The 12,706-nt window shown below is 30.5% G+C and overlaps 1 protein-coding gene across 1 annotated transcript; it reads right to left on the bottom strand.

The window, feature by feature from the left end:
• Window positions 1–7,314: 7,314 nt before the first annotated feature.
• On the bottom strand, window positions 7,315–9,849 carry LOC129290289 (uncharacterized). The gene has a single exon (XM_054927021.1). It carries the CDS (start codon window positions 8,598–8,600, stop codon window positions 7,620–7,622), a length of 981 nt encoding a protein of 326 aa, XP_054782996.1. The 5' UTR covers window positions 8,601–9,849; the 3' UTR covers window positions 7,315–7,619.
• Window positions 9,850–12,706: the final 2,857 nt, after the last annotated feature.

Raw genomic sequence — 12,706 nt, 5'->3', positions numbered from 1 at the left:
AACTTTGGAAAATACGGGGATGACATATTTTGCTTAAGTCATATTTTTACTTTGTTTAGCCAATCAATTTGTTGACTTTTACACGCGCGGGCACATATATATTTATGTTGAATATAAACAGGAGGCAAACAATTTGATATGAATTTTATATCTTTTTTTTTTTTTAAGCCAGACGTATGAATATGTTGACGTTGGCCATTTGATGGTCGCTGTCCACTTACGACACAGTTAAACATCACAATTTTTAAATTTCAATTAAGTGTGGGCTGAAACAAATTCATATATCTCATAAATTCCCTCAAAACAAGAATTCTTTATCATTAATGCCCTTCAAAAGCATCCAGATATGGTAATACTAGTAGAGGAATTTGAATTTAATTTTTTTGAGAACTGACAGATATGGTAATACTAGTAGAGGAATTTGAATTTAAAGTTTTTGAGTACTGACAGAATGTAATGTAACGAATAGGACATTTTTTGAAAAATTTAAAAAAAAATCAAAAGAACAGGTGTAGGTGACATTGACTTGCGATCTTGCAAAAATAAATATATGGCATCAAATGTTAGTGACAGCTCAACTGTTATAATGGTCCTTCGTTGCAAGCCAGTCACACCAAAACTTGCACTCCACTAACTTTGAAATATTGCCTATTATTGGCAACTTTTTTGTTGAAAAAATAATAATAAAATTTCTTCAAAATATGTAAATGATAATTTGATCTCTTGTTAAAAATTATCAAATTGTTGTTGTTAAAAATAAATGATTCATAAGTTTTGTTTAAATATTCATAATTTTTTTTTATATTGGCAACAATACAATAACAAATGAAGAATTTAACATGCGAAGTGATTTGCTGTTATATTATTGCGAATATAAGAAAAAAGTTACGAATATTTAAATAAAACTTGTGAATCATTTATATTTAATAAGGGTAATTTATATAAATTCATTAATGAGAAAAATTTCTTTAAGGACTTCAAGGAAATTATAATATTTTGAGGGATCAAATTAATTTATATATTTTAAAGGGATTTTATTGTCATTTTTCCTTCTTTGTTTCAGCAAAAGTAACTTTAATCTTCTAACTTGAACAACAATTTCATTTCAGTAGTTTTCATTTGGGTGTGAGGTTAAATCTGATTGTGCTAAATAGCTGCTCTGTCAAAAGAAAGTTAGTGACAACTTATTTGTTTAAAATTAGGGAAAAATAGTAGAGAAAATTAGAGGAGAAACAAGAAAGATATAGAATTTTTCTCGTCTAGATGACAAGAAAAGAAATGAGAAAGAATGATAAAAGTGATGGGGGAAAAGGCCCATATGGCTATATGTTACTTTCAAAGTTTTTCCCTTAAAAGTAAAGATTTGATTTTCAAGAAAAAAAACACCCTTTTTAAAATTATCCCATAAAAACTGATAAATATTAGGTGTAGCAGAAGAGACTAATTTTTTTCACAACAAAGTGAATAAAATTTCGAATCCTCATTAAGAGATATGCTTATATTTAATTTTTGATATTGTCTGCAATAGGATAGCCTCTAATAAAAAGATATCTATCCCTAATCAAAAGATAAAATTGTCCCTAAGGAAAAATGAAATATGATGCCTGTATCCTTTTCATAAGGGTATTATTGTCATCATGAAATTAGTCATTTTTCTTTTTTTTTTTGTATTTTCTTCTCTATTCATTTATTCCAAATATAAGGGAAAAAACATTTTTCTCCCTATTTCTCTCTCATCTCATTTTCTTCCCCCCCCCCCCCCCCAAAAAAATTCTAAATAAAGGGTAAGCCCTCTTTGAATTACAATATCTGTCCTCATCCTGTGGATCTCTCAAGGCTCAACTTATTTTAAATTTCATTTTTCACAAGAGAAAAATCAGAGCTCAAAACTTGAAGAATAATATCATTTTAGTAATTTTCAATTATCAAACCCACTTCGTTTTCCGTCTGTTTGGTTGTGGATTTCTTGGGATGCCCATTGGCAGAAGAAGAAGGCCCTTGTCTTCTGCAACACTTTCGGCTTTGACAGTACAACAGCCTCACAAGACATGCAAGAGAAGAAGAAAGTTGACCCCATCCCATAAAAAGTATGAAAAGCCCTGCCTGAGAATCAACAAGAAACAGAATGTCCTCTTGTTTGTAAACTCTACTTTTGCTGAACAAGAACTATAAATTTGACCCTGGTGGAAATGCAAATATAACATTACATTTCAAATTACAATATTAAGCTTTAATATGAATATCGTAGCAACATATACAATCCATCTTATGGTTTTGTAAATGAAGGCTAGTTTAATTAGCAAAGACACAACCAGGGACGAATCTTGAAGAGGGCAAGGCTTGACACTTCATTAGTTCTTTGGAAAAAATTAGAATGTTTACTTCTAAAAAACATTGGATTTTGGCTTCCTCACTTCATGTTTTATTTTCAATCCCCCCCCCCAAACCAATTCAGTAACTCTTGGACTTGTTACTGGATACAACTCATTCTCCACAAGAGCATTGGTTTGAATACTGATGCCAATATGAAGACTTCATCAGTGGACAATCTATAAGTGGTTTTTTGTAAATATTATCTGAGTTGTGTGTTAGGAATCTTATATAAGGAGAGTCTCATAAGAAAAATGGATTTTATAAGTTCAAGGGATTCTTCCTCTCAACAAACTAATCTTTTGGGATATGAATTTCTCTTTGGACTTATGCTCACTACATTGTGAAGCTTGCATTCACGCTAGTAAGCTCTCAGAGCCTAGCCAATCCAAATATACATGTATAATCTTGTAGCTGTTATATGGGCATGTGATTGAGCCAAAAATGTGTTTGCTCTTGTGTGTAATTCCACTACCCTTCAACATATGATTATCCAGAGGGTATAAGCAAAACAGGATAAAAAATTGCTAGTTTTGGGGTGGTTGTATAAGGTTGTTTGGTGGGGCTGAGTTGTAATCCCTTCTTCATTTATGCATTTCATTTTGGAGAAATGTTCTGCTTTCTTGTAGTATTAAATTAAGATACTAAGCACTCACTTTAAGCCTCACTAATAAAGACAAAGAAGGGAGCTTTATAGATCGGAATTGACAAGAAATTGAAGATGTGTGTTTGTAGTTTGTAAGTGGCAAGCAAGAAGGAAAGACAAAACAAGTATTTAATGTTCACATGTGACAGAGTTACAGAGGAACAAGAATTGGATTCTTCTTATTTGCCTTGCCTTTCATGTGCTGTCATCTCATGTCTTCACTCTAAATTCATTTCATTGAGCCAATTGGCCATTCCTTTCTCTTTATTGCAAGTCTTGATATTCATATGCTTATGTTTTAGTCTCTCACTGCATCATATTTTCTTTGTGATTATGTGATCATGCATTTAGACAAAAGTGAGAAGATGTGGACGGAAATCGTGTGTAGACAGTCCACTTCTTCTCTTTATATCATTTTGTGATGTATAATAGGAAGTTTAAAGAATAATTCACACTGTTTATTACTTATAAAAAGTACAAATTGCTAAGATTTTATGTTATTACGATTGCTTCAACTTACATTTTTCTATAATCATGAAATCATACAATCAAAGAAGAGATGGCCACTCTAGGAAAACTTTAACCTATTCCTAACTTGACAATATACTCAGATTTGCATTGGTTGATAATATCAAATATGGAATAATTATTAAAAAAAAGATACATAAAAGTTACTAAATACCATAGTATAGAAATCAGGATCAATTTGTCTGGTTGAACCAATAAACCATTAACCAATGTCTTAACTAGTTTAATAAAATATTTTGTTTATGATTGATTTGATTACATTTCAATTGTAATTTTAACCATTAACTCTTTTACTAATGCCTTAAATAATTTAATGAATGATCCAATTTTCAATACATTGTTGTTATGTACCAAGTATGTTGTTTCCTTACATGTCTCCATTTCATTAAAAAAAATTTCTTTCCAACCAAGCAGGGCCTAATCCCCCCTTTTTTCCCACTTTATTTCAACCAAGTAAGGCAAATTAATTAATTTCATTGTTATTAATAAATTAATAAATAATAGTTAATTAATTTCCTCACATTTTTTAAAAATGTGTGACTTTACAATTTTATTTTATCTTTTATTGAAATTAATTACCACAATAAAGTGTGTTTAGAAATTAAAAAAATTAGTCTGAAATATAAGCAGATTTTAACAATAATCTGCATATCAATAAAATCTTTATTCTCATGAAAATATAAATTGTTTTTTCTTTCTTTACCCTTAGTCCCAAATTATAATGAGTGAAAAAAGGTCATAAATTCATACTAAACACAATAATCCAAGTTAATAAATATCATGAGTAAAATGAATTTTTTTTTACAAATATTAACTTTTTATATTTTAAATCAAGATTAGCTAAAAAAATTGCTTATATTTTGGATAAAAAGAAATACTCTTTATCCTGTATCTAGAACCAAATAAAGCTTTAAAATTTTATTTCATAATTAAAATAAGAGGGAGCGCTGTCAAGTTACAGCTCTATATAAAGAATTTGGATTAGTGGTGCGACGTGGGATCTGTGAAAGCTACTCCACATAAAAAAATTCAAACATACACACCTTACAGAATATGAAAAAATAAAATAAAATAAAGAACAGCCTTTTTTGTCTTCTTGGGTAAATACTTGAAAAGCACCAACGCTGAGTAAGATGTAAGACATACAACACAATATAATGGACGAATTATGCAGTATTTTGATACATTTTAAAGTATTGTTTTTGTTAGACTGTCCAAACATGAGTGAATCTAAATTAATTTGAGAAATTTTATATCAAATAAAATTGGGTTTGATAATTATTTGAGTTTAAAGGTTTTAAATTAAGATATGATATCTTTATGTTAATCATGCTCATTTGTCATCTTTCTTTTATTGGATGATCGCTCTCTATTTTTTAATAAATGGCAACTCACATTTAGACATGTTAATAATATCATATATAATATGAGAATTAGTCAACAGAGGTGTGAAAAGAAAAAATTGGATTCCTTTGGCTTGGTTGGTTTCATGAATCTTGAAAATTTTGCTTCAATGTGAAAATTCAGTGTAGAGGGTATGAACAGTGGTTACCCTTTTCTTTCTCTTGTTTAAAGCCTTGATATTGACGTCTTTTGACATAGGATTCTTGAAAACAACCTCATTTAACAAGTCAAACAATGTGCCAGAGGATAAAAAAAAAAAAAAAAAAGTAAACTACTTTCTTTTGTTACATACTAAGAAGCAGTATGCACACTTTTCTTTTATACATATGCATAAAAGCTAAAGTGATGAGTTAGATAATTACTAAAATCAAAACAAGTCTCATACTTCAAACAACGTTTATAAAATTTTTTACAATAAATTATTCACATTGCAACAGTTTTTTTGGATTATGAGATTAAACCCTTATCAATTAAATTAATCCTTATGCATTCAAAGTTTTGCATTGCATCTAAGATGAACGATAGAAATTTATTATGTGCCATACGACTCTATAAATTGGAAACTTTGTCGGTATACTCCCTTTGTTCTTATATATAAGATTTTTTAACTAAATTATGTAAACCAATAAAAATTAGTTATTTAATTAAAAGCACAACAATATTTCAATTTTGCCTCTAATTATTGTAAATAAAAAATAAATTTTTTTAAAAAGTAAATTAATAAGTATACTTATCTCTTTCTCCTTTTAATTTAATTAGGATATAATGATCCATTCATTAAAAAATATGCTAATACCATTTTATATTTAGGGATAAAACAAATTTTAAAAGACTTTTTATATATAAGAACAGAGGAAGTATATTAGAAAAAAAGAGAAAATAAAAAAAATTAAGTATGAATAATATTTTTTTTTCTAACAAACCATGTGGCATGTAAAGTCATATTAGGCTTTTTTTGTTTTACATTCGAGTCAAGTCAAACCCCAAAATGACGGATAATTCTCCCAAAAATATTTTGTAGATTCATAGAGATTCGAACTCCAAATCTTTTATTTAAGTGACCATAATTTCATTCATTTAGACCAATGCTCATTGCTTTGCTTTAAAGAATACTCAATATGTTTTAAATTATAAAATACTTTTTAAAAAAATTATATTCATTGATAAAGCTCATTAAATATAATTTACAATTTTATTTTTTAAAAATAAAAATATAAACTTTTAAAAAATCTTATATTTAATATTTCATTTATGAAAGAATATTAAAAAGTGAATATAATATGAAAGGTAATATTAGAAAAGTATAATCATTAATAAAACTTTATTTTTATTAAAATATTTTATATTTTAATATATCAAATCTCTTTTAAAAGTGTTTTGTTATTTGGGATAGAAGGAGTACTACCCTCTTTTTATAAACAACAGTAATAACAAATATTATTCTACTAGCTAAAATCAATTATATGATGTTATTATATTTTATTAACAACCAAATATCGAAAAATATTGTTAATCATAAGATTCTTTTAGCAATTTCATTTACTATTCTCTTTTTTATCTTCCCCTACTCTTTCCTTTTTATAGGACTAGGAATTGTTCCTTCCACCTTTCCCATCTCAATCTTCAACATTCTCCCACTGGGCTTCCTCTTTTTATACTATTTATTTATTTATTTATTTCTTTTATTTATTTATTTCTCTTTTGCTCTTCAGGTGCATTAATACAATTGAACTGTGAAAGTTCTGGATTGAAATAGATGCTCTTGAAATTATGAGGATTTACACCCTGTCCTCCAGACTAGACTTAGGTTCCAATATCCCTTTCAGGAGAAGATGGTCCCACATAAACGCCAGCAGAAGGACTTGGTATATATCTGTCATCTCTGTACTTTCCTGTGCCCACTTGTGTGCTTAAAAACAAATCACAAAAAGACTAAGGATTAATCAGCAATTATTGCTCAAATTATTACAACACTTCAATTTATTCTCAATTCCCCTTCCTTCCCCGCTTTCAATTATCCTAAATGCAGCATCCTTCTTTTTTTCATAAGCAAAAATTTAAGTGAGTTGGTGAATCCAGACTCAGTGAACTTACAAAATACCCACCAACAAAATCTTCAGATTGACAATGGAATTTGAACTTACAATCTTATGAATTATGGACTAAATCCTCACCACTGGGACTAACATTTGATGGTAAATGCAGCATCTTCCACACAAAACTCATTCAATAGCCGGAAATATTATATATCATTACCAATGCAGAGAACTTGAAAGATTTCTCAGAGACGAAGTTATGGCCCTCAGAGCTTTGGTCCCCCCTTAAATCATAAATGAGTGAACAGAAAGCAGAAGACAACTAAAATATATGATCAAAATGTAGAAGCTACATTTTTTTTTTATTCTGTCAATGGAACAACTGAATCATCACATATAGAATCACTTTGAGTTGCTTGCCGCTACATTCACACCACAATGAATCAACAAAGAGATAGCAGATATACATAAAAATCCTATATTACCAACAATTTATAAACCCAGGAGCCTAAGCAAACGATGAGAGGGGGAAAATAAAAAGAAACACAACACCACCAAAAAAAGGTGTGAGTGAGATCAGAAGAATTCCTGAATACAGAGGAAGAACATCCCAAGATTCTGCAAAAGTAGTATTCTCATGGCGCATATTCATGTTCGAGTGTTGGCTGTGTTCGAGTACCCAATGCGGTGGGAGCTTTCGTATCCCCAACCGGGGCCATTTGAAGAGCTTCTCCAACCTCTGCTTCTTTTTCCATCTGCTGCCTTCTCTTCTTTTGCTTGAACTTCTGCACCCACAAAACCAGTAATGACAACAACACCAGAAAGGCTAGTCCACCCACAACAGACCCAACAATAATCCACAATTTTTTGTTACTCTTCTTCCCTGCTCGCTCACTAGGAGCCGGGGGTGCTATTGGAGCACCAGGACTGGGTGGAGGCGATGGAGAAGGAGCAATGGACTCAGTCACAATAGAGAAATGTCCCTGTTGGGAAGTTGAACATGTGTTGGCTTCTGTGACACTGCTGAAATTGAATGATCCCTGTAGGTCAAACAAGACACATCTTGCAACAGCGCCATCAGGAGCCGGACTTACACCATCAAACTTAATTGAAATGGGGTCACCAGACGCAGTTATATTCAGTTCTTGGAGGTTTGTAGCAGACAAATCAGTTCCATCATAAGCAAGAAGCCCCAGCACTGGAGCCAAGAAAGTATAATTTGGCAACTGAGTCTGATAGTACCTTCTTGACCAATTGCCCAAATTTTGGTACACCAAAACAAGTCTTATTACATATGGAGTCTCTATAAGTCCCTTGGGGATTTCAAACTCTTTGTACTTTGCAACACCCTTTCTCCTTAAACTGCCACTCCTCAGCCTCAATGCTGCAATATTAATTCCAGTCAAATTGGAAGGTACAGTCCCATCATAAATTTTACCTGTCATTGGTCTGACCAAAGCCCTGTAAGCATAGTCTTGAAGGAGTGAATCTAGGGCTCTTGCTTCGCTTCTTGAAGATCCATTTGTAACAGTAGACTGAGTTTTCACATAAGGAAATTTTTCAAAGTACAGCATCAGAACAAGCACATGCATCGCGAGACTTCGATGAAGTCCCATCGATGCTTTGATTATTTTGGCAATTCAGCTCAATTTGTAGCTAGCTATCACTTTGGAGGTACCCAGCTATGTCAAACCCAATATTATATTTGAGAGCCTCAAATCTCAGAGAATTATAACGGAACAGCCAAGTGATGATATGCAATAAATTTGTTCCAGGACGCTTCAAACTCTGTAATTGGCAGGCACGTTTTCCTCTAATAAATGAAAAAATAACAAAAAACGGACAGTGGGTAAAGAGAAATATTCTACCCAGAGACTATTAAAGCAGCTTTGAAGGTTTCAACCGTTACAGCTCTTGTTTCCTTTCACAACTAGCTTTTGCTTTCAGAAATAGAATCCTTTTAAAAGAAGCTCTCAAAGGCAATGCCAAAGACTAAAAAACTTGGGAATCTTCTGGGCATTTCATTCCTCAACAAAATCAAAACCCTCCCTTATTCTTCGCCATTATGCAATAATTGGGTCAAAAACAGGCTTAATGCGAGATAATAAACCCTTTATCTTCCTCCTCAAGTCCAAACGGTCCAAAAGAAACCAGTGAATATCGAGATTCTGAATTTAAAATCAAGCAAAATAACACAGATGTAGAAGCAAGATCCTCCACACACTCGCTAAATACCTGATAATTGCAGGACTGGGTTTCAGATGAAAGCCCTAAAGTATTTTGCTGAAGCCCAACACACAAGCACCTCAAAACCGACAGCAATGATACCCAGAAATAGTAGAAACTCCAAATTTCAACATCGTTTGGAAGCCAATAATCTTCAAGAAAATCATAACTGCTTATCAGTGGAGTGTAATGGAAGCACCAAAGGGTAGGCGCTGAATGAAGAATCAGAGGCCAAACAGTCCCCAAACAGCCTGCATTTCAGGTAAATCTGGAGGATGATGGTTCAGGAAGACGACGAGAACGATGGATGGGCGTGAAAAGAAAAAAGGAAGGTGCTTTCTGGTGATTTCAATATTTGGAGCGAAGAACTGAGGAGGGTAAGGATGCAAACGAATAAACGATTGAAGAATAGGCTGTGTTGGGGTAAACACCAAAGGCTTAGAAACAATCCTATGAGAGAAAATGAACAATCTGAGTTCTGAGACTCAGAGAGAGAGAGAGAGAGAGGAGATAAGTCTCTAGAGTTGTAGATGCCTAGATGGCCACTGGAGTCTGGAGATGGACCTGTGTGGGAAAGAGGAAAAAAGACAGGAAGGCAGTGAAGGGGTGTATGTTTGTGTGTGTGAGAGAGAGAGAGAGAGGACGAAAGTGAAACGGAAAATTGTTTGGTTGCTGTATAAACGCTTTTTAGTTTTGATGAATGACAATGGTAATGGTGAACAAAAGAAGTGAAGTATTAAAATATTTAGATCAATCAATCAAAGTAAAATATAGTATTTGATTTACAACAGGCATGTATCAACTATAATCTTGATCTCTTACCAATAAATTGAATCAGAAATGTTTGTAGATAGACTCAATTCACATGATTCATAATTCATTCAATAAATTTATGCTAATTTAATTAAATAAAATTTTGTGTATCATTTGTTTTACGATAACTTTATTTTTATAATAAAATATATATTTAATTTTTTTATTTTTTTATTATCATTAATATTAAAATTAATTTATATTTAATATTATTTAAATATTATATTTTTATTAGATGGATCTACGTTGAATATATCTAAGAATTTCTCATTCGTTTAAATGTTAATCATCTTTATATAATTTGAATTTGAATGGTTTAAATTTGTTTCATTTTAAAGTAGATTAACTAAAATTTTGTAAATTAAAATTTTAATAGTCTAAATATGAATTCTTGGTTAAATTTACATCAATTTTATCCCAAAAGAAAATTACATCCATTAAATTGAAGGTATTCAAATATTTAAAAATTAAAAGAATGTATTAGGCTGATTTTTCAAAATACTTTATCAAGGAGATATTTTCATGTGTATTGATTATCAAAAAAAAATATTTTACCCATTTATTTTTATTGAAAAATATGTTTGTGTATAAAATAAATTTTATTTTTTAATAAAAAAATAAAGACAATTGCATTTTAATATTGCGAATTGGATAGTTACTTCCTGAAACAACAAAATTATGAAAATACTCTTTTCATTTAAAAATATAAAGTATTTTTAATCGAATCTCACCCCTCAATAAAGCAATTACTTACTTTTTAAGTAATCCTATATTTTTATATTTATTTTTATAAAATACTCTATAATAAATATAAAGTCATTATTAATTGGGGTACTTTTGAAAAAAAAAGTAATAATTGTATTTCAAAATACTAAAACTGCCTTACATTTTTTAACATTCAATTTCTCAAAAATATCTTACATTTTTTAATAAAGAGAGCATCAATTTCAAGTTATCAGAAAAAGGCATTAACAAAAAATAATAATAATACCAATTAAAATGATAAATTTGGGAGTGTATTAAGAATTGAAGATTAACAAACTAGATGTTATCAAAGAAGAAGAAGAAGAAGACCAAACTAGAGAGTCATGGGCAAGTTTTTTTTTTTTTTTTTTTGAGTGAAAGCGCAATTTAGTGATCACTGACCGAGGAATTAATGATTTAGTATATGTATAAAGCTCACATTTCTCTTTTGTTGAACCTAAATAAGTTGGTGCATTCCTAAAGCCAAAAAGCCCCTTCTTCTTACCGCACCAATCAAAATATAATATTTTGAATAACATTTAAACTTTTTAAAAAATTAGTTTTATGATTGTCGACTGTGCAGATATCTTGAATAATTAAAAAAAAAAGTTACAAGAAAAGGAATTGTTCAAATTTGATTTGGTCCTGTTGATAGGTGTTTGTTTTGTATTTTAAAAGAAAACTCTCACATCCTATATTGCTTCTTAGAGAGAGTCAAAATTTTTACTAGCTTGTTATGTTGGTGCTATTTTAGTTTATAATTTTGATTAACCTAATATCTCGTTTAATAAAAGAATATAAAAGAAAGTGACAAGTAAATTAAGTAAATAACATCATTTTATACGCATTTTTTTGCCATTTCAGTTTCAAGCAGTAAATTTCAAATGATCTTAGAATCTAGCTTTCATCCTTTGGGAAGGACCTTGGTACCTGGATTGATGCAAAAAAGGATGAATCCAAAATTCATGAACACATCATGGATTCTATTGATAAAAGAATCTCCTCTTGGAAGGCTGAATTACTTTGCCTCTAGACGCACCCTAATAAATCTATGCTTTTTGGTTCTAATATCTTTATTCTTTATTGTGTCGATTTACCACAGCACTTTTGCAATACTATTGATGCTAAACAAGTGGATTCTTTTTAGGGCTCAGGTGAAGGAAAGAAATACATACATCTTGCTAAAAATATCTACTATTGAGCTTAGTCAAAGATGGTGGATTGGGTTTGAGAAACATTAAAAATATGAATTTGGTGCTTTTGGCTAAACAAATTTGGAGGGTAATCTCAGCTAAAGGATATTCACTCTAATGAAACATTGTCAAACTCAAATATCCGAATCAAAGAGATGGCTACTCCATTAAACTTTATCTGAATGCTTCTTAATTTTGAAAAGTAATATTAAAATCTATCAATCTCATCAAGAATAACTTACATTAGCAAGTTACAAATAGAGAATCTATCTCTATCTCACACGAGTTGTAGTGGAAAATATCAAATTCAAATGCTCAACAAAAATGGGTGATTTTTATAATTTCTGATCTCATCATTCCAAGTCCAAACCCTTGGAAAATTGCTAAATGGAACATGACCCTAACTAAGTCTTTATATGATGTTAATTCCACTAAAATAATCTTAGAGACTCTATTTTTTTTTTTCTCTGAGACCTCTGATAGAATCAAGTGGAGTAAAGTCTTTTGTTATTACTTTGACTTATTGACTTTGTCTCATTTTTCTTTTTTTCTTTTTTTGTTAATATAAGTTGATCTTTTTCTCAAAATCAAAAAGAGAAGAAGACAAAATGACTTTTACCTCCATTCTATAAGCGTATCAATCAAGGAGTGCGTAGTTATTACTTGTTATATTTTATTTTAATTTTATACATAACATATGATGTTTTGGCTTTTATAATTAACCATGTCTTCATCCAAAAAAAAAA

The sequence above is a fragment of the Prosopis cineraria genome, unplaced genomic scaffold (genome assembly GCF_029017545.1).
Source record: "Prosopis cineraria cultivar Desert tree isolate PC_DT_omini unplaced genomic scaffold, ASM2901754v1 PC13, whole genome shotgun sequence".
Taxonomy (NCBI): domain Eukaryota; kingdom Viridiplantae; phylum Streptophyta; class Magnoliopsida; order Fabales; family Fabaceae; genus Prosopis; species Prosopis cineraria.
This window is presented reverse-complemented; position numbering and strand designations above follow the sequence as displayed.